The sequence below is a fragment of the Zingiber officinale genome, chromosome 2A, assembly GCF_018446385.1.
Source record: "Zingiber officinale cultivar Zhangliang chromosome 2A, Zo_v1.1, whole genome shotgun sequence".
NCBI classification, from domain to species: domain Eukaryota; kingdom Viridiplantae; phylum Streptophyta; class Magnoliopsida; order Zingiberales; family Zingiberaceae; genus Zingiber; species Zingiber officinale.
In genome coordinates this window covers 164,493,062-164,515,328 of record NC_055988.1, presented here as the reverse complement: position 1 = coordinate 164,515,328, position 22,267 = coordinate 164,493,062, and the positions used below count along the sequence as shown (strand labels likewise).

Sequence of the window (22,267 nt, the reverse complement as noted above, 5' to 3'; positions counted from 1 at the left end):
GAAATCCAGCCTTTAAGTCGAATTTGGAGAAAATCTTGCTATTTCCAATTTTCTTTAGAATAAGATTTATCCCTGGAAGTGAATACTGGTCCTTATGAGTATTATCATTCAATGTTTTGTAATTGAAGACAAGTCGCTACTTTCCTTTCTTTTCCTGCTTTGTAACTGGGTCAACAGTAGTTCCTGACTGAACTATAAATGCCATTGTCCTGTGTCGACTTGAACTGGGCTGTATTACCTTGATTTTTAATAAGGCGTCAATATGTACCTTGAAGGCTGCTTCCATTGCTGGCGTGACGTGCTTCAGTGGTTTATCCTGTATAGTAATATCAGGATTAATTATATCCAAAGTACATATTACCTTATTCTTTGACCAGTGTAATAATGGATCATCCCCAATATATCCAGAATCTTTTAACTTTTGCATGGTCGTAGCATACTTCATTTTGAAATCAATATCTGCTAGAGAATACCGTGGAATAAAGAAATCTTCATGAATACCCAGATATTCTTCTTCACCTATTTCCTCTTCTGCAATTGCCTTTGCTGTGATAAATACTTCTGGAGAAGTTTTTATAGTTGTGATTTCCTTATAAAAGGTAATCTCTGATCCCTCTATTCGCAAACCTCCAGTCATAGATTTAATAAAGTTGCATCCAACCAGCATTTGAATTCCGTCCTTCAAATTCATTTCTAATTGGTAAGTAAAAGGGATTCTGAATTTGTGGACTCCAATAACCATATATCCAGCTCTGAGCTTCTTCGTGGCCTCCTGTTGTGAATTGATACCAGAAAAAAGTACCTTATAATTAATATCTTCAAAAGCCTCCTTGGGTAAAGAATTCCTGCTAATACAACACGTTGTAGCTCCTGTGTCCAAAATAGCTTGAATCTTTGCGTCACTTATTCCTGGAATCTGAAGAATAATTTCAATATTATAAAGCCGATTGATTAGAGACCTTCTCGCTGCCGAGAATATTAATTCCTCAGAAGACCTTGGTTCTTCCTCTATTTCAGTGGAGCCAAAGGAACCAGTTCCTCGAATTGTTTGTCTTAAATTACTTACCTCCACTACTGGTGGTGTCATAATTTTCTCAAAGATCAACTGAGCAATTGATCTGCCATTTTCAAGAGATAAAGTGAGATCGGAAAAATTATAGATTAAAAGGCATACCTCCCCCCGGAAATCAGAGTCAATGACACCCGCATTGACCATGAAATTAAGTTTAAGGGCACTGCCAGATCTAGGTGCTATTCGAGCATAATAGCCTTCTGAGAATTCCAGGCTAATACCAGTTTTAATTAAGCATTGTTGTTGAGGCATAATATGAACTTCCTCATCAATATAGATATCATAACCAGCAGCACCATTTGTTCGTTTGACAGGTAATTTGGCAGTTTCTGTTAAACGGCGTACCTTTAGGTATAAATTGTCTTGCACTTGTTTTCCTTTGTCAACTATATTCTGCAGATAATTGGTATAATCAATGAGTTCCTCAATTATCTGTTCACCTTTGTCATATGGCGGAATTGTTTCTGTTTTCTTCATAGTCAGTGTTTTATTCAAATAAAATGGACCGCAAGCAGGGCATACTGTCATTTTGCAATTTGTACAATGTATGCGCATATTATCTGTTGTGATAAGTTTGCATAATGTACAACAAACATACTTACTTTCTGTAATCACCTGATTTTCTTCCCAAGTATGTTGACAGTTTTTCATTTTGTCTCCTACAAATACCTGACTTCGCCATCCACAGTTTTCTGATCCCAACATGAATGCTGTTTCCTGTATCCAGGGTGTTTCTTCCAGGACTAGATTTACATAATTTGGGCCTGCTTCTCCTTCTGAAAAGGAACAAATTGCATCAGAATCAGCTTCATTAAGATCTACAGATAATATATCATAGTCAGAGGGTAGATCTAATTGATTAAGTATAGCTGCTCTTGCAATATTGCCCGTTTGCTTCTTACAATCTCGGGCAAAGTGGCCTGGCTCCCCGCAGATGAAACACTTGCATTTTTTCTGCTGTTCTGCCTTCTTTTTCTTGAAAACCCGAACATGGGAATCATGTGGCTTTCCTTTATAGTTCTTGGCTTTTCGTAAACCATACTTTTTCTGCTTATTGTAGTAACCTGGTATTGGAATTTTGCTACAGAAAGCAAGGTCTTTTACACTTTTCTGTATGGCCGCCTTTTTGCATATTTCTGCCAAATACTGGTATGTGAAATGAATTCTAGGTATTACACCTACCTGATTAGCTGGATACTTTGCTTTAAAGGCAGCTTCAATTTCATTACCGATTATAGGTGGCATTTTTCGGAATAGTTTATCTGAAAGCTCAGTGCTAATGAACATCCGTCCTGATTTTGCTGCCAAAACCTTATAATCATTAAGGAAATTGAAAATATCCTTCATACTGTTGCAAGATAATCGTTCAATATCAATATATGCCTGGTCCTGTTCTACCGTAGATCCTTGATAAGGATCCTCTAGTAGAAAGGATCTTCTTATGGCAGACAAAATGTTCTGGGTTTCCCCAGCCATTTGTATAAGGGCTTCATACTCAGCAGCATAAGCCATTCGCCATTGGATCTACATTTTCTTTTCATTTTCCCCTAATAAATTTTCGATGAATTGTACCTTTTGGGAATTGTCTAGCCATGTCTTTTGATTAACAAGATTACTTGTAATAGATTCCCATCTAGATATTACCTCTGAATATTGTCCAATATCTTCTGGAAGAATTAAGATTGCACCATCATTAGTCTGGGCTGATGGGAGTGTCCATGGCTGATGATTATATCCCCGTGGTTTAAACTTTCCACTGATGGCTGTTTCTGGATGCTGTGGTGTTCTTTCATTAACCTGCGCTGGTGGATAATTAATTTGCCCCATTAAAGGTTCAGGTGGTGGATTATACCTTGAAATAGCGCTCGTGCTAGAAAATGCGTTTTCATTAAGTGCTTGATTCATCATACTTCGGAGAATAGGATATTCCAATCCTTCCAATTGTTCTAGTAAGGGGGCTTCAATTCCTGCATGAGCAATTTCATTTGTAACGTCTTGCTCACCTGTTTTATCTTCATTTACTGAAGAGCTTTCTGTTAATGATAACTCTTCCATTTGCTCTGTTGTTTGGGCAGTAAAGTATTGTTCTTCTATTTGTTCCACTTGTTCCACCGTGTTTTGCCAGTATTGTTCCGACTCACTGTCTGAATCTTCCCAGTTAACCTGCTGTTCATTTGGAAGTACAGTGTTAGGCGAAATTGGATATTCATTTTCAAGATTTTCTAACCCCAGAAAATATGCACTTAAATCTTCCTCATCATCATCTGTGATATGAGTTTCTTCGTCAAACCCGTAGATATCCAGATATGGGTCTTCTTCCCATGGAGTATCTTCCCATATACTAGGAAAAGCTGCTTCTGCAACAATCTCAGTTTCTGTGCTTGGCTTATCATCATCATCGTCCCACATTGGCCTGCTAGGAGGAATAAAAGGGGCAGATGGAGGTGCAGCATAATTAACATAAAAGTTATACCTTCCACTGGGTTCTCCCAGAGTGTCCCATCTAGGATTTGTATCCGGTTGTCCCAATGCTTCCCATTTATTTGTTGGTTCTGGTTCTGATTCAATGAATACACCAACAAATTCTTCTTCTCCATCATTCTGAATCCCTTCTGTGTCAAAATTACTCATTCTTCTTGGTGTATGGTTTCTTGTTGCCTGATAGCCATTAAAGGAGAGGGCAATAGATCCATCCATTAAAGGAATTGTGTTTACCTCCTGCGGATTCCGAGTTTGAGATGTGTTTGGTGGTTGTAATATCCACTTCATTCCCTGTAATTCTGAAATAGTTCTTGGGGTTGCAGATACTGCATGAATGCCTGCACTGGCTAGATAGTCAGCAACATTTTGAACATTGTAACGAAAATCGGCATAACTTGTGTTAGTTAATCTACCAATTAACCCTCGGGTGATTAGTAGATTAGAATCTGCAGTGTTCCACTCCTCATATCCATGTGTTTGTATAGCTATTTCAATATGATTAAAAAAGTCTTCTATGCTTAAAAGCATATTTGGAGCTATATAAACAAGTTGCGTACCTCCTGAGAGATCTACCTCCATTGTACCAATTATTGATCTGTCATCTCTCCATCGTGTGTCTCTTAGGACAATTAATGCATTAACCCCTGCATTTCTTCGATGCAAAGCATGTATTCTGATCATAACCAAACCTAGATGTATTAACTGCATACCTTCTGCTCGCAGAATAGAATAACTTTCTTGATTTATTAATGGTAAATTCTGTTGACCTCCGACCACCAAGATTCTGGTTTCAGAATAATGCTGATAAACTCTATGCCTTGGTTCTGACCAATTTGAGGAGTATAGAGTTTCTGCTGGTACAAGTGAAGCTCTCTGCCTTTGTGATAACTCTAATTCTGCTTCTGGATTCAGCTGACTTTCCAGGGTTCTGGAACCTCTTGAGTTATTAAATCTTCTTTGTGCCTCATAGCGTATTCTTGCCATTCTTCTGTAACTTCTTATTTGGTCTTCTTGGGAAGAAGTTACTGGTTCTGTTGTTTCAGTGATGCTTCTTTCTGATATTACTGGCCTATTTCGGGTTGCCATTAAGCTTTTCCTTTTCCTGTTTATAGATCACTAATGGATCTTGATAAACATAAAAAGGCTCCTTCTTTTTAGGTTTTCCCAGAGTAAGGCCTTCAAGCTGCTTTGTAAGGCTCAGTATCTGAACAGCCTCTGGCCCACGGAACAATGTAGGCAAGGGAAGTCGGCAAGATGGATCCGTATCTTCGGGAAAAGGATTGGCTCTGAGGGCTGGGCACGAGGGTCCCGGCCCCAAACTCAGATCTTTCAGTCATTTTTATAATAAAATATAAACAGTTTTTTACCCTTCAAGCTTACCATAAAACTCTGGTTCAGATCCATACAGCCTCCTGCTGTAGTCTTAATCTTACTAGGACCTTTTATGGCTCCATATAGGGTTCAAACGCTGTAGAATTTTATTATAAAAACAACTGAAAATTTAGTACATACCTCAAGAATTCTGCCTTCCCAGAATACCAGTAAAAGTTTAGCCAATAAGTGTCATTAGAATCTCGCTCTGATACCAAAAAGACAGCGACAGCGGGAATTAAACAAGAGGAAAACCTGAGTTCTGAGTTGACTGGTACTTGAGCCAATCCTTTTCCCGAAGATACGGATCCATCTTGCCGACTTCCCTTGCCTACATTGTTCCGTGGGCCAGAGGCTGTTCAGATACTGAGCCTTACAAAGCAGCTTGAAGGCCTTACTTTGGGAAAACCAAAAAAGAAGGAGCCTTTTTATGTTTATCAAGATCCATTAGTGATCTATAAACAGGAAAAGGAAAAACTCAATGGCAACCCGAAATAGGCCAGTGATATCAGAGAGAAGCATCACTGAAGCAGTAGAACCAGTAACTTCTTCCCAGGAAGACCAAATAAGAAGTTACAGAAGAATGGCAAGAATACGATATGAAGCACAAAGAAGATTTAACAACTCAAGAGGTTCTAGAACCCTGGAGAGCCAACTGAATCCAGAGGCAGAATTAGAATTATCACAGAGACAAAGAGCTTCACTCGTACCAGCAGAAACTCTATACTCCTCAAACTGGTCGGAACCAAGGCATAGAGTTTATCAGCATTATTCGGAAACCAGAATCTTGGTGGTCGGTGGTCAACAAAATTTACCATTAATAAATCAAGAAAGTTATTCTATTCTGCGAGCAGAAGGTATGCAGTTGATACATCTGGGTTTGGTTATGATCAGAATACATGCTTTGCACCGAAGAAATGCAGGGGTTAATGCACTGATTGTCCTAAGAGACACACGGTGGAGAGATGACAGATCAATAATCGGCACAATGGAGGTAGATCTCTCAGGAGGTACGCAGCTTGTTTATATAGCTCCAAATATGCTCTTAAGCATAGAAGACTTTTTTAATCATATTGAAATAGCTATACAAACACATGGATATGAAGAATGGAACACTGCGGATTCTAATCTATTAATTACCCGGGGGTTAATTGGTAGATTAACTAACACAAGTTATGCCGGTTTCCGTTACAATGTTCAAAATGTTGCTGATTATCTAGCTAGTGCAGGCATTCATGCGGTATCTGCAACCCCAAGAACTATTTCAGAATTACAGGGGATGAAGTGGATATTACAACCACCAAATGCATCTCAAACTCGGAATCCACAGGAGGTAAAAACAATTCCTTTAATGGATGGATCTATAGCCCTTTCATTTAATGGCTATCAGGGAACAAGAAACTATACACCAAGAAGAATGAGTAATTTTGACACAGAAGGAATACAAAATGATGGGGAAGAAGAATTTGCTGGTGTATTCATTGAATCAGAACCAGAACCAACAAATAAATGGGAAGCATTGGGACAACCGGATACAAATCCTAGATGGGACACTCTGGGAGAACCCAGTGGAAGGTATAACTTTTATGTTAATTATGCTGCACCTCCATCTGCCCCTTTTATTCCTCCTAGCAGGCCAATGTGGGACGATGATGATGATAAGCCAAGCACAGAAACTGAGATTGTTGCAGAAGCAGCTTTTCCTAGTATATGGGAAGATACTCCATGGGAAGAAGACCCATATCTGGATATCTACGGGTTTGACGAAGAAACTCATATCACAGATGATGATGAGGAAGATTTAAGTGCATATTTTCTGGGGTTAGAAAATCTTGAAAATGAATATCCAATTTCGCCTAACACTGTACTTCCAAATGAACAGCAGGTTAACTGGGAAGATTCAGACAGTGAGTCGGAACAATACTGGCAAAACACGGTGGAACAAGTGGAACAAATAGAAGAACAATACTTTACTGCCCAAACAACAGAGCAAATGGAAGAGTTATCATTAACAGAAAGCTCTTCAGTAAATGAAGATAAAACAGGTGAGCAAGACGTTACAAATGAAATTGCTCATGCAGGAATTGAAGCCCCCTTACTAGAACAATTGGAAGGATTGGAATATCCTATTCTCCGAAGTATGATGAATCAAGCACTTAATGAAAACGCATTTTCTAGCACGAGCGCTATTTCAAGGTATAATCCACCACCTGAACCTTTAATGGGGCAAATTAATTATCCACCAGCGCAGGTTAATGAAAGAACACCACAGCATCCAGAAACAGCCATCAGTGGAAAGTTTAAACCACGGGGATATAATCATCAGTCATGGACACTCCCATCAGCCCAGACTAATGATGGTGCAATCTTAATTCTTCCAGAAGATATTGGACAATATTCAGAGGTAATATCTAGATGGGAATCTATTACAAGTAATCTTGTTAATCAAAAGACATGGCTAGACAATTCCCAAAAGGTACAATTCATCGAAAATTTATTAGGGGAAAATGAAAAGAAAATGTGGATCCAATGGCGAATGGCTTATGCTGCTGAGTATGAAGCCCTTATACAAATGGCTGGGGAAACCAGAACATTTTGTCTGCCATAAGAAGATCCTTTCTACTAGAGGATCCTTATCAAGGATCTACGGTAGAACAGGACCAGGCATATATTGATATTGAACGATTATCTTGCAATAGTATGAAGGATATTTTCAATTTCCTTAATGATTATAAGGTTTTGGCAGCAAAATCAGGACGGATGTTCATTAGCACTGAGCTTTCAGATAAACTATTCCGAAAAATGCCACCTATAATCGGTAATGAAATTGAAGCTGCCTTTAAAGCAAAGTATCCAGCTAATCAGGTAGGTGTAATACCTAGAATTCATTTCACATACCAGTATTTGGCAGAAATATGCAAAAAGGCGGCCATACAGAAAAGTGTAAAAGACCTTGCTTTCTGTAGCAAAATTCCAATACCAGGTTACTACAATAAGCAGAAAAAGTATGGTTTACGAAAAGCCAAGAACTATAAAGGAAAGCCACATGATTCCCATGTTCGGGTTTTCAAGAAAAAGAAGGCAGAACAGCAGAAAAAATGCAAGTGTTTCATCTGCGGGGAGCCAGGCCACTTTGCCCGAGATTGTAAGAAGCAAACGGGCAATATTGCAAGAGCAGCTATACTTAATCAATTAGATCTACCCTCTGACTATGATATATTATCTGTAGATCTTAATGAAGCTGATTCTGATGCAATTTGTTCCTTTTCAGAAGGAGAAGCAGGCCCAAATTATGTAAATCTAGTCCTGGAAGAAACACCTGGATACAAGAAACAGTATTTGTAGGAGACCAACTGAAAAACTGTCAACATACTTGGGAAGAAAATCAGGTGATTACAGAAAGTAAGTATGTTTGTTGTACATTATGCAAACTTATCACAACAGATAATATGCGCATACATTGTACAAATTGCAAAATGACAGTATGCCCTGCTTGCGGTCCATTTTATTTGAATAAAACACTGACTATGAAGAAAACAGAAACAATTCCGCCATATGACAAAGGTGAACAGATAATTGAGGAACTCATTGATTATACCAATTATCTGCAGAATATAGTTGACAAAGGAAAACAAGTGCAAGACAATTTATACCTAAAGGTACGCCGTTTAACAGAAACTGCCAAATTACCTGAAGTTCATATTATGCCTCAACAACAATGCTTAATTAAAACTGGTATTAGCCTGGAATTCTCAGAAGGCTATTATGCTCGAATAGCACCTAGATCTGGCAGTGCCCTTAAACTTAATTTCATGGTCCCCCTACTACCATCAGGGACTTTTTGGGTATACGGCCATCTACCTGTCCCTTCCAGTGCTATCCTCCTAGGGAGCTACCATTTGGAGATCCCTAGTCACATATTACCCTTGATACGATTTATTCATATTTTTTTGAGGGCGAGCGAGTACCCACTGTGACTCAGTTTAGGTCAGTTACCCTTCGAGTCCGGGACTACGCTCTTTATAGGGTCCTAGTCTTTTGCATTTTACCACTAAGCACTCACGACATCGCGGTGATGCGTCCATTCCACTCTTTTCTTCTTTATGCCCTGTGTCATAGGTTAGATATAGACATCAGCCTACACATCTTTTCCACCATTATCTACTCGGCCGGATACGTGACTAGTGGGCGAGTTCATATGCCCTAGTGTCACATTCTGACAGCTTATATGTCCTCTTTGGACATTGACGTCACCAGAGGTGATATCCGCTATATGACCGAGTTTGATGTTATAGGAGCTAGGAATTTCTCCCTAGCTAGCATTCATATAGATGGCGCGGGTGTCTTGTCTTGGCAGAGGGGGCTTAGCACCAGCCCGACCCAGATGCTCAGCAGGAGGAGGCAGAGCATGATGAGTTTTTTCTCGCCCTATTTCCTGACGAGGCCGCTCCTGCCCCAGCACCAGCTCGAGCCCCACGTCCCGCACCTCGCACTCTAGCCGATCGAGTATCCGGACTAGAGAGAGCTATGTCGAGCCTCCAGCAGGAGTCCTCCGAGTTTCACCGAGACGTGCGGCGAGAGGTCTCCGACTTACGACAAGAGGTGCGACAGGAGGTCTCCGATCTACGACGAGATGTGTGGCAGGATATCTCCGACCTGCGACGAGACCTACGACGTGGGGCTCGAGCTGGTGCTGGGGCAGGAGCGGCCTCGTCAGGAAATAGGGCGAGAAAAAACTCATCATGCTCTGCCTCCTCCTGCTGAGCATCTGGGTCGGGCTGGTGCTAAGCCCCCTCTGCCAAGACAAGACACCCGCGCCATCTATATGAATGCTAGCTAGGGAGAAATTCCTAGCTCCTATAACATCAAACTCGGTCATATAGCGGATATCACCTCTGGTGACGTCAATGTCCAAAGAGGACATATAAGCTGTCAGAATGTGACACTAGGGCATATGAACTCGCCCACTAGTCACGTATCCGGCCGAGTAGATAATGGTGGAAAAGATGTGTAGGCTGATGTCTATATCTAACCTATGACACAGGGCATAAAGAAGAAAAGAGTGGAATGGACGCATCACCGCGATGTCGTGAGTGCTTAGTGGTAAAATGCAAAAGACTAGGACCCTATAAAGAGCGTAGTCCCGGACTCGAAGGGTAACTGACCTAAACTGGGTCACAGTGGGTACTCGCTCGCCCTCAAAAAAATATGAATAAATCGTATCAAGGGTAATATGTGACTAGGGATCTCCAAATGGTAGCTCCCTAGGAGGATAGCACTGGAAGGGACAGGTAGATGGCCGTATACCCAAAAAGTCCCTGATGGTAGTAGGGGATAGCATGATATCAGTGTCAGCTGCCCTAGTAGTATAGGTAAGGTCGTCTACTTTCACTAGGTTGTTATAAAACTCGGCACACAAACTTATATTTATAGGACTAGTACATTCAACAAGGTTTCGCGAGTTGTAGTGGGTTATAACCTCTATAGCTGGAGCGCAAGAGCATAAAAAGAACGCTCTATCTACACATTTAGTCCTAATGGTCATATAGATTGTGAGATCTCGGAAAAATTTAAATAAATAGGGTTATTTCAGAAATAGCCTTATAATATTTTTCCGAAATTTTTAGAAATTTCTGGTAATTTTTCGGAGCTCGTACGACGGGTTTGAAGGAGATCAATTTTGGGTTCGGATAAAGCCTGTTTGGGATATCCATTTAAGTGGGACTTGATTGAGAATATAACTTATGGGTTAATGAAGTAACCCTAAGTTTAAATATCCCTTTTAATTCCCCAACCAAATGCCGATCCCATTCTGCCCTCTCCACCCGACTCTTCTCTGTTCCCTCTCGCGAACGAGCGACGGCGACAGGAATGGAGCTTCGACCTCCGCGACCTTCCTCTGCTTGCATCGACACCCTATGCTCAGCTCCGGCCGGTGTTTCTCCTCTCCAAGTCATCTTCTGCTGAGGATTCTTTGCTACGATGGTGCCGCGGCCGAACAACGATTCTTGGTGGCTAGGGCACGGTGAGGAGCAAGATTCGTGTCGTCTCCCAATCAATCAACCTTCCCTTTCCCCTCTTCTAGTTCCCTTCATCCCGATTCTGTTCGAGGGTTCTTGCCGAGCCTTAGTTTTGTTCTAGGGCCGTGGGATCGAGCTAGAGCCATCTGATCGCCAGTGTGAGGTTACTTTAGGGCTTCGAAGGTAAGCAACCGAAACCCTTCTTCCCTATTTCTATTTTGATTCGTTGCCGGATTCTTGTGATTCACGGATTTATGCTCTGTTCTGGTGTTATTGTGATTCGAGTGTTAATTTAGGGCACGAGATTGGAGAAGAAGGGTGAAGTTCCATTTTGATCAGTGAGATGTGCTCGGGATTTCAGCAGGATTGTGGTCTGTGAACTCATGAGTGAGGGGTTGTTGAGGTGAGGATCTGTTCCAGAGGTGTTTCCCTGTCGACAACACTTCAACCAGCATCAATAGTGGCTGTTAATTGAGGATCTTGTCTGGTCAGATCACTTTGTTTTCCAGCAGATTACCTTGTATTCCAGTGGTTGTATTGAGGTACGTGGAGAGGTAGTTGATACTTGTTGTATTATATTTGATTTAGGGTTTATGTGTAGGTTTGATTGGAGGTTGTAATTGGTTAGTTGATTGTGATTAGATTTAATTGTTTAGATTAAATTAATGGAATGATTAGGGTTAAGACAATTAACCCTAGTCAACCATTGGATTTAATCTAAGATTGGATTTCTAATCTAATTGGTGATTAGGGATTAGGTAACTAACCCTAATTAACCATTAAATTAATTAGGTAGATTGAGGTTGTGTTGATTAGGGTTTTGCCCTAATTTAGTTTTCGGAATTTTATTTAGCTATTTCATTTGGATTTAGCTAAATAAAACATATATATATTGTTTGACACAGGACTCTGATTCGAGACGGGCGTCTCGGCTTCGGATTTGGATTGACTGTACCTTCTATTGCAGGCGGGTACCCTTTGACTTATCTCTTGATAGTGTCTTATGATATGTGCAGTTTATATATACTTACTAGTGATTGGTAGATTTATCATTTCCCCGGTTATAGTTTATTCGATACCTGCAGGCGGGTATCCTTTGACTTATCTTTTGATACTGTCTTATGATATGTATAGTTTATATATAGTTACTAGTGATAGATGGTAGATTTATTTCTTCCCTGGTCTTAGCTTAGTTGATACCTATCACATGCTTCTACTGTTAGATGCTTTACATTAGTCTGGTTTACTTTTATCTCTTGCCATGTGTATATGTGTTCGTGGTTATGGTTACTTATAGTGCTTATCTACCCATGATTAGATGTTGGAGATACTTGTTATATATTGTTGGATTCATGTTGTTTATATCTCTGTTATATACCTACGTTTACCTTTTTGGCACCTACGTATATGGAGGAGGATACGTTCAGGTATGACATTCTGTAGCCGCATGCATTATACCGCATGATTGCATGCTGGGCGATGGACGACTCCATTATTGTTGAGCTCGTCGGCCGGCTACATGAGGGCCTGCACACAACGTGTTTCACTGCATGGGTAGTGGCACGGCACTTAGGGTGTGTATGGCGGGTTGCTCGGTGGTGCACCGCCGGGGTGCTGTGTGACGCAGATTGGTTGCAGTCAGGGATCCCTCCCGTCAGCGCACCGGGAGTTGAGAGCATCGCGCTCCTCACTATGTTTGAGGTAGGAGGATAGGTGTACTCGACAGCATCCCGTCCACTTGGCCACTCTTCAGGAGTAGTGCAAGGTGTCACAACCCTACCCACGGTCTCACCATTGTGTGTGAGATATCTGACGTCGGGGTGACCATGTCATATTGCATCATATGCATTTATTTTATTGTGATTGTTACATATTGGATGATGCACTTGGGTGATTATATGATTGACACGCATACGGGATACATGCGATTTGTTACGACTATCTTTATCTCAGATGTCCACGCTATTCGCCCAAGCCTCGCGGTGAGTACTGATTTATTTCGATTATCATTTCTTATTATTCTTGTAAAATCGTATTACATGCTTACGGTTACTCATTACAGTTTATTCAGCTATACATACATTGTGAGGCTGTACTGTAGGTCCTATGGTTTAGGAGACTGTACCTTAGGATATTACTGGTAGTTATATGTTGCTGTACATATCTATTGGATTACCTGTTGAGTTCTTTGAACTCACCCCGTTGTTACTATTTTTCAGGTTGAGGCCGTCAGGAGAGATTCCAGTCGCTAGCCCCTTTATCGCGAGGATTTGCCTGTTGTCGGGATCTGTTTGTTTTTGCATCTTATATACTTGTGATGTGGGTTTTGTATTGTGGACTTTATGACGCACATTGGGTTTACTACTTTTGTTTTCCGCTGCGGTTGTATTTTCCTTACTTCGTGGATTCGCTTTCTTCGTTGTAGTGGAGTAGGCTGTTTACATATATCTTCGAGGTTCTATATCGTCTTTCCTTATTAAACTGCGTGGATTGATCATATATTATATCTGTGTAGGAATGTTGATATAAACTGCGTGGTTTGTTTCTTAATTGTATTGTATTATTCCGGCCGTGTGTGGCCGAGGTATAGAGATATATGTATACTGAGCTTCATATTGTCCGCCGTACAGGGGAGATGCTGCCGAAATTTCTTCGGACAGGGACTACCTGGGGCGTGACATAGATGGTCGACTCAAACTTAATCCTAAGCTCATCAGTGGGAAACCTAGGGTGGACACTGGGAGTAGAGGGTCCAACACCAGATTTAGAACATTTCCTAAATTATGAAACAAAATTATACTAATTAAAGAAAACAAACATGCAACAAAATTTTAGAGATTTAAACAAAAGACAAGAATTTTACTGAAGAGTCATTGCCAAAATATTTTTAGAACTGACGACCTCGGTTGATTCGCGACCGCGTATTAACCGTAGAACGAGGAAAAAATATACTTTTGAATGCTTTCGTAATAAAGCTTGGAAGAAGCTTGGACGAAAGCGATCGAAGGAGGTGCAAGTGGAGGGGGCGCCCCTGCCCCCTATATAAAAGGGGCTCCGGGAGCCCGGACCTATCCCGAGCGGCCTGGGTTAATTGGGGCGGAGCGCCGGATCCCTTCCAGGCACCCCGAGTCCGTATACCAGGGGCGCCCGCTCTAGGTTTTTGACCCTGGTATTTTTTTTTAAAACACATGTTAACATAATTTTTAAATTTTAAAAAATTAAGTTTAAGAGTAATTTTTAAGTTAGAAAATTTTAAGTTTAATAATTTTTTATTTTTTTTTAAAAAAAAAATTAAGTTTAATAAGTTTTTAAGTTAACAAATTTAAGTTTAAAATATTTTTTCAGTAAAAAAAAATATTTAAGTTTAAAATGATTTTTAAGTTAAAAAATTTAAGTTTAAAATAATTTTAAGTTGAAATTTTTTTTTAAGTTTAAAGTAATTTTTAAGTTGAAAAAAAAATAATTTTTAAGTTAAAAAAGTTTTAAGTTTAAAATGATTTTTAAGTTAAAAAAAATTTTAAGTTTAAAATGATTTTTAAGTAAAAAAAAATTAAGTTTAATTTTAATTTAATTAAAATTTTAATTTATTTTAATTTATTTTTAATTTATTTTTAATTTAATTTTTAATTTTAATTTAATTTAATTTAATTTTTAATTTAATCTTAATTTTAATTTAATTTTTAATTTTATTTTAATTTAATTTTAATTTAATTATTTAATTTTAATTTTTAATTTACTTTAATTTAATTTAATTTAATTTTTAATTTAATCTTAATTTTAATTTAGTTTTAATTTAATTTTAATTTTTAATTTTAAAGTTAAGGTTCTTAGTCATCTCACCCGATCTATGTTTTCAAGTAGGGAATCTTATAATTTTTGTGAAATGAATTAAGTTCAATTTTAGGGTTTGTTTTTAACTTGTATTAGATTCAGGTTTAGCTTCGAGTTCAACAAATAAGCGTTCTCTGGATAAACTTCTGGGCTATGGTGAGTCACTTGGACATCATTAAAGTAATCATGCCTTCGAGGTTTTCCAAATAGTCCTATCCACTGGACTTAGTACAAAACCTTGGTCTAACTGGTTAGGATCCATAAAGGGTAGCTTCGGTCAGTTCCACTTAGCCAAATGCACCAGATCGAAGTCATATCTTCCTAGACATGCATAGACTAGGCTTCCCTAACGTACTATCGTCCAATATTTCACCAGTATCATTTTTCAAGTTAAACTTGAACCCTTTTTGACTAATCCTAATTACCCTGTTGGGTAAGTTAGTTAGGGTTACCCTGCCGGGTATGTTAGTTTTGGAGGTGTCAGCTATTCTGGAGCCTCCCCTGATTTAATGGTCATTAGTTTTTAGTCCTTGGTTTATATCTATTTCTTTTATAATTATATTTTACTTGGTGATAGTTCAAATTTTATTAAGTTCTAATATGTTTATATTTTAAATTTTTTTGTTTAGGTTTGTGTTCTGATTTTTGATTTGGTTTATTTGATTTTACTTAATATGTTTTATCTTTAGGGATATAATATTGGTTAGGTCCTATTTGCGTGGTTAAACACACTTTCGGAATCCAGGCTTTATTTGTTGATTTGTATTGGGTTATTAGTGATTTAAAAGTTTTATTAGAGTTCGACTTATATCCGAATCCGGTTTTATTATAACATGCCTTTTGATTGTTAAGAATTAAGTCTAAATTTTTTGATCTGGTCGTAAATTTTTCTAACATATTTTTTAAATTATTAATTTCTAATTTTAATGATGAATTCTCCTCCTCAAGTGTTAGATCTTGAGTTGGTTTATTATTTTCAACTTGTTCCTTGAGGATTTGATTTTCCTCGAGGAGCAATTTATTTTTATTTTCTAATTTAACTAATTTATTATTTAAGCACGAAATAATTTTAAAAAATTTCCGGTTTAAGGTTAGGAATACCTCTTCGAAACCTTCGGAAACGAGTACGGACTCGTGACTCGATTCGGGTTTGGACCCGTCTTCCGATTCGTCTTCCGACTCTGCTTCGCGGGCCATCAACGCGAGGTGGCTCTGGTGCTTCTGATCTTCTGCTTCTGAATCGTCCGAGGAGGAGTCGTCCCACGTTGCTTTGAGGGCCTTCTTTTTGGTCGTCTTTGGTCATCCTTCAGTCTCAGGCACTCGTTCTTGTAGTGACTCTTCTTGTTGCATCCGAAGCACGTCACACTCCTCAATTCGGTTGGAGAATTGATCTTTTGAAGGTCCTTCTTGCTGAAGCTTCTTTTTCTCCTGGTGAACATCTTCCTTACCAGGTTCACCAGGTGTTCGTCATCTTCAAAGTTCTGGTCAGAATCCTCTTCAGGTTTAGACTTGTTCTTCTTTTCTTTTGAGGAATCTACAAATAAAGTTATACCTTTCTCTACCCCAACGTTAGTTTGTTCATGCAGTTCTAATTCACAGAATAATTCGTCTAATTTTAGTTTTGACAAATTTTTAGAAATTTTGTAGGCATCCACGATGGATGCCCACAAGGAATTACGCGGAAAGGCATTTAGGGCGTACCTTATCAGATCCCTGTTTTTCATCTGGTGGCCTATCGCGTGGAGCCCGTTGAGGATGTCCTTGATCCTCGCGTGTAGCTGACTCGCCGTTTTTCCCTCCTACATTTTTATATTAAATATTCTATTTAATAGTAAATCCCTTTTCGTTACTTTGGCGTCGCTGGTTCCTTCGTGCAGCTCGATCAATTTATCCCATAGCTCTTTTGCATTCTGATGTGGTCCAACCCGGTTCAGCTCTTCCCTTATTAGTCCACAGTGTAGCGTGTTAATCGCCTTGTTCTCTGTTGATGCATTCTTCCTCATGTCTGGAGTTCACTGTTCCGGGTCTAGTGGACTTCCGGAGTTGTCGACTGGTGCTCGGTAGGCTTTTATGACGTTGAACCATTGATCGTAGTCCGTCTTCATGTAAACTTTCATTCTTTTCTTCCAGTACGAAAAGTCATCCCCGTTGAATAAGGGAGGACGTACTGTGCTGAAGCCTTCCAATTGAAACATTTTTAATCTGCACAAAAAAAAAAAAAAATAGAGAGGTTCCAAGACTTGGTCTTAGATTAGCAGTGCAGGAAGAATTAAATAAAATAGCTAAATTGGTGTTGCACCAATTTAGATGTAATTACGACGGAAGGAAATTTCCAAAAAAGTAATTATACCAGTTTAGAATTTTACGAAAAACAGAAATCTGAAAAAAAAAATTCAAAAACAAATCACCCCCTTGTCTGATTGATGGTTGCACCAAATCAGAACGGTACCTGCTCTAATACCACTTGTAGGACCGTAAGATTCGATAGAGGGGGGTGAATATCGAAAAAATTCGTTCGAGTATAAATGCACAGCGGAAATAGAGTAAGCAAGAAGAAAGCAAGGCTAACACCGTTCAATTTACTTGGTTCAGAGCCTGTGTCGACTCCTACTCCAAGGCCCGCACTCGTCGAGTGCTTTCGTTGGGCAATCCACTAGCAATTCGATAATTATTACAAACTAGTACAGGAATGCTAATGAGAATGAAAGCAATACCGACAAAAAATTAAACCAAAAAGGGAAGAGCGCGTTGTCGGAGCTTTGTTAGCGTCGCAGGAGCGCAGAGCAGCAGAGCAAGCAGTAGAAGACTTTCTTGTCAGTTGTTGTTTTGAGCTCCACCCCTGGCCCTCTTTTTATATGAGGCTCGGAGCGCCCCGGATCCCTTCCGGACGCCCTGGTAAGACGTGGCAGGTCCAACCAGTGAGCTCCACGTGGCGACGACGCGTTCAAGATAAAATTGCCTCCCGGGCGCCCGGACCACTTTTTTCCAGGGAACACCTTTCCTGCAAAACAAGATTAGTCCGAGGCAAATAGATAATGTATATCCTGCAAAACAAAGTGTTACTACAGTTTATAAGTTCAATATAAAATGTATGACTTAGATTTCGTCTTTCCGAGACCGGAATCTAGTCACGATCTCGACTTAGATATCCGAAATGGATCTAAGCCAGATCGACGCCTAATGTTCCCTTCCCGGGAACGCGTCCTCACAGTCACTCCCTTCCAGTGACTTACCTTTACTCACCTGTCAGATGTCCTGTCAGCCCTTCGACCCGTCTGGACTTCTCGCCAGCTATCCAGTCAGCCCGTCGACCTAGCTGGACTTCTCGCCAAGCGTCTGGTCAGCTCGTCGACTCGCTTGGACTTCTCGCCAGCTATCCGGTCAGCCCGTTAACCTAGTTGGACTTCTCGCCAAGCATCCGGTCAGCCCGTCGACCCGTTTGGACTTCGTGCCAGACATCCGGTCAGCCCGTCGACCTGTCTGGATTTAGCCTGCACACTCGATCAGGGTATTAGATAATGACAAACCTAACTTAACCTAATTTGTCATTCGTCAAAACCTGAGTTAGATCGTTAGTGCTAACCGCACCAACACACTCAATTCCAGAATTCTAGACTTCTGATTTAGATTTATTCATATAAATCTATATGTAATATAACCAACTTATAGTCCAAGAAATAAAACTTATGCAATACAAGCAATTTAACCAACTTAGAGTTGTCTTGGTAACTTCCATAATAAGGTAATCACTATACGTCTCTGATATATGCTTTGTTCTTGGAAAAATATCTTTATATACAAAACATGCTCATAATTCCAATCAACACGCTACAAACTCTATCTACTAACTCAGCCGAATTTAATCACTATACGACAAGCTTAATTATTTCCCCAAGGCAAAGTTTAATAGACAAAATAAAAACAAAAATAAAAGGACACCATGATAATACCTATAACTAAATTCACAAAATGTTCAACCAACAAGATAACACATGGATGTATATTAGATATTGACATATCAAAGCAAAAGATGAGAACAAAGAGAGGTAATAAATTATTGGGCAAAGGAGGTATTAGGCAAAGGAGTCAGCTAGCAGTGGACAAAAAAATTATTGGCAATAAGGAATCAAAATCAATAAGTCATGGAATCACATACAAACTATTTCAAATTGATACACACTTTGCCACGCAATGATACAAACAAACCTGACATCCCTATCAATCACCTTTGATGGCAAGATAAAATGTAATGACCGTGGGACATTTGATGGCAAGATAGGATTACTTCTTATCACGACACTTTTCTTCCTTTGAGAATTCTACAAATTGCAAATATAAACATGTTAGTGGAAAGTTCTATAAAACATTACATTAAATATTGTTTCATACACGTCCAACATAATTATGACAATAGCTTGAGCAAGGTTAGCAGAAGCAGTAGCTTGCACGAGTTCGATAGAACCATCACCACTCGTATTAATTAAAATTATCTTCAAATTCACATTCGCCAAGAAGAAGAGGGCGTAGAAGTAATGGAGCCATACAAGCTGCTAAAGCAGAGTAACATACGGTTCTGGGATTTGTAAGATGCTACTATCTGGATCATTTTAAGTATCCTGAACAAACAATGATCTCATAATTAAGAAATGTAACTGAAATTAAAATAATATCGTTTACCGGGAAAAAAAATGTTATTGTAAGTGAAAATTGTTCTCTAAATTCATAAAACAGTCCGCAACTTTGAGTAGTTAACAATACTTATCCAAGAAAACTACAAGGAGTTACACATCCTATTACATAATAAGGCCTCTAGTATGCACATTCCACACTGACAATGTTAAAGTTGACTTGTTAACTTCTCCCAGCAGCAATGCTTGAGTTGTTTCAAAAAGGACCAGCCTATACATCTATATTCTCAACACACAAGATTTTGGAATCTCCAAGTCTTGGTTTTACAGCAATGTGCATAAAAACAGCCTTACTTACTGAACTTGATCATTATTTAACAAAGGCATGCGTAGTGTGTTAGGTTTAATTTAAGCTTGAATGCACGACATTGTCATTTAATTTAATTATAGGGTACAAGATAAAGAGTATATAACAGTTTAGTGGATATATGAGAGACGGAAGCATCTAAAATAGTATGGTTATGAATACAACTCATACGTGACATTTTAACTACAATTATCACAAATCTATTCATGATCATTCCGAATCAATTCTATGCAACAGAGATTGGGAGCTTGATGGATACAATAGATGGGTTGTTCAGAGGTTGAACTCATCCAAACTGGTGCTCAGTAGAACCAAGCACAGAGTCAAACTTTGTGCTCAGCTGAACTGAATTGGTCTTTACCACACCCAGTCTCTAGGAGTCTTTCTCAATTATTGCAAGTGATTAATCATTTACATGGTCCACATATGTTATGAATGTGCACCTTAGAATATTTTTGTGATATAAGAAGAGGTAAATCATCTTGTAACTTGTGAGATGAATCACAATGATGCAATGTATGTTTGAAATGACAAAATAAGGATTTTCTAAATTTGACCAACAACACAGGCAAGCAATAAGACACAACCCAATGCGGAGGAGATGAGGTATAAAACAACAATACGACAAAACCAGATGCGGAGGGGAGGAGGAGGTTAATGAATACGACGACCCAATAGCTTGACAATTATATACAAATCAATATAAATATATATATATTATGTGAATGAGTTATATATATTTGATAATGAACTTACAATTTGTAAATATAAACATGTTAGAGAATATAAAGAAGGTCTATAAAATTAGAGGCTTCTTTTGTGCTAATAATGATAATGAACTTACATAAACTTAAACGCACCTACTTATAAAATATACACTAAATAAATTAGAAGCTAGAAATTTGTGGTTACTGAAATGAGTCGACAAATAATCCCAATGAAGATTTAATAATGCGTGGACAGTCAATCATAATAAGTATCCACAATTAAATACATATATACCTGCAAAAACTCAGTCTTGTTTAAAACTTGCATGTCATCATCCACAACTGGGATACTCTTCTCTGGTCACAAAACAGAAAGACAAGAAGCAAATACAATCACAAGGTAAGACACAATGAATCCATGAATCACTCACTATATTCCACTGCAAGTAACACAAATAAAAGTCCAAAAGTTAATGCACACGTACTGCGGACCCTGGAATTTGAAATGAAGATCGAATTAGCCAAAACAGTACCAACAACCACAACAAAAATGATCTCCCAAATCTACACACTCAAAGAGATCTAGAGAGAAAAGAAATAGAGCTATCGAAAGGAACCCTACCAGGTTGTTGCAGTTGATGCACTTCCTGTTCGGAGGAAGCTTAAGGAGGCCTCTGATGACCTTCTCATTCCTCTCATCCTCCTTCTTAGTTGTCATCCTCCATTTCTCAACCAAAAGACGTGCCTTTCCAGCTCGAATACAAAGCCCTGGGACAACAAAACCTAATCTTAGGGGGAAGACATCGAGCACACTGTCACGATCCAGTCGATGGAAGAAAAAAACACGCACACACAAAACCTAGGAGACAAATTTAGGGCTTCACGACAAGGAACCAAAAAATTCAACTAAAAGCAAAGAATCACCTAAATCGCAAGGAGAGCAGATTCGAGGGATCAATAGCCAGTGAAAATGGACGGTGCAGTGGTAATTATAGCAAGCGAAGTGGCCAAGAATTGGAATCGACACCAATTCTTAAAAACAAAACAAAAAAAAAATATGTTGCTTAAATGCTGAATCTGGAATTATGTTCGGTAAATTGAAGTCGTTTTGCTTAATACAGTGAGAGAGCACACCGCGCGACGTGGAGGAAGATCCAGCGGAGGCGGGCGGTTGGTCAACAGGATGGCATGAAGAGATTGTATAAAGAGAGGGAAAGAAATATAGTTAGGGTTCAGGAACACGAAGGGGAAAACACGACTCCGAAAAGATATTCAGGGAGGGAAAGCAAAATTGCGCACGAGGAGAAAAAAAGACCAAAGTCAAATTACAACGGTTTTATCTAATGTAACGACCACCCTTCTTACTACTACTACTCTCTAAGGATGACCGTTATTTATCTACAAACTCTACTTAACCGGTTTAATTAAAAACACATGGAAAACTCTACCGAAAAAAATTCGGCAGAGTCTCCTCTGTACCGGTGACCATATTCAACAATACATACATATATACTCAGCCACATGCGGCTGGAAAATATATCAAAGACCCACGCAGTTTAATAAGAGATGAAAACTAATCACCACCACACAGTTTAATAAATCAAATCATGCAGGTAATGAAAACGGAAACATAACTTCTTACTACATAATTTTCTTATCAACTTAATAAGAAATTAAACTAAACAAATTCTTAAACTAAATGAGTTCTTTAGCTAAGTCCCAAGGACCTCCATAGTCCACATATCACACACTCCTCTTGTATCTTCTTGTCGCCTTCCTTCACTGTATCT

General features: G+C 39.0%; 2 protein-coding genes across 12 annotated transcripts; one reads left to right on the top strand and one right to left on the bottom strand.

Annotated features, from left to right (window-relative positions):
* The first annotated feature begins 7,684 nt into the window (after positions 1–7,684).
* On the top strand, positions 7,685–8,269 carry LOC122044208. The gene has a single exon (XM_042604736.1). It carries the CDS (start codon positions 7,685–7,687, stop codon positions 8,267–8,269), a length of 585 nt encoding a protein of 194 aa, XP_042460670.1.
* Positions 8,270–18,249: 9,980 nt separating this feature from the next.
* Positions 18,250–21,740, bottom strand: LOC122043015. Of its 11 annotated transcripts, none has more exons than XR_006129420.1 (7): positions 21,612–21,740; positions 21,402–21,509; positions 21,100–21,245; positions 20,909–20,970; positions 20,773–20,834; positions 19,165–19,391; positions 18,250–19,094 (listed from the first exon to the last, which is right to left on the bottom strand). XR_006129420.1 is itself a non-coding variant. In XM_042603445.1 (6 exons), the coding sequence occupies exons 3-6, from the start codon at positions 21,174–21,176 to the stop codon at positions 18,924–18,926; spliced, it is 372 nt and encodes a 123-aa protein (XP_042459379.1). In that variant the 5' UTR covers positions 21,177–21,336; positions 21,402–21,509; positions 21,612–21,740; the 3' UTR covers positions 18,250–18,923. The 11 variants fall into 11 exon arrangements, 5 of the variants coding, with proteins under 5 accessions (XP_042459379.1, XP_042459376.1, XP_042459380.1 ...); XR_006129418.1 differs by having other exon boundaries at positions 20,963–20,970; XR_006129422.1 differs by having other exon boundaries at positions 19,345–19,391; positions 20,963–20,970.
* Positions 21,741–22,267: the final 527 nt, after the last annotated feature.

What these genes read in the sequence shown, in the direction of transcription:
- LOC122044208 (XM_042604736.1), top strand. Translation starts at nt 7,685, where the DNA reads ATGTTCATTAGCACTGAGCTTTCAGATAAACTATTCCGAAAAATGCCA.
- LOC122043015 (XM_042603445.1), bottom strand. Translation starts at nt 21,176, where the DNA reads ATGAGAGGAATGAGAAGGTCATCAGAGGCCTCCTTAAGCTTCCTCCGA. An exon ending in GCATCAACTGCAACAACCTG is followed by an intron (nt 20,971 to 21,099) that starts GTAGGGTTCCTT and finishes TTCAAATTCCAG; the next exon opens with GGTCCGCAGTACGTGTGCAT. An exon ending in ACAAGACTGAGTTTTTGCAG is followed by an intron (nt 19,095 to 20,772) that starts GTATATATGTAT and finishes TGCAATTTGTAG; the next exon opens with AATTCTCAAAGGAAGAAAAG.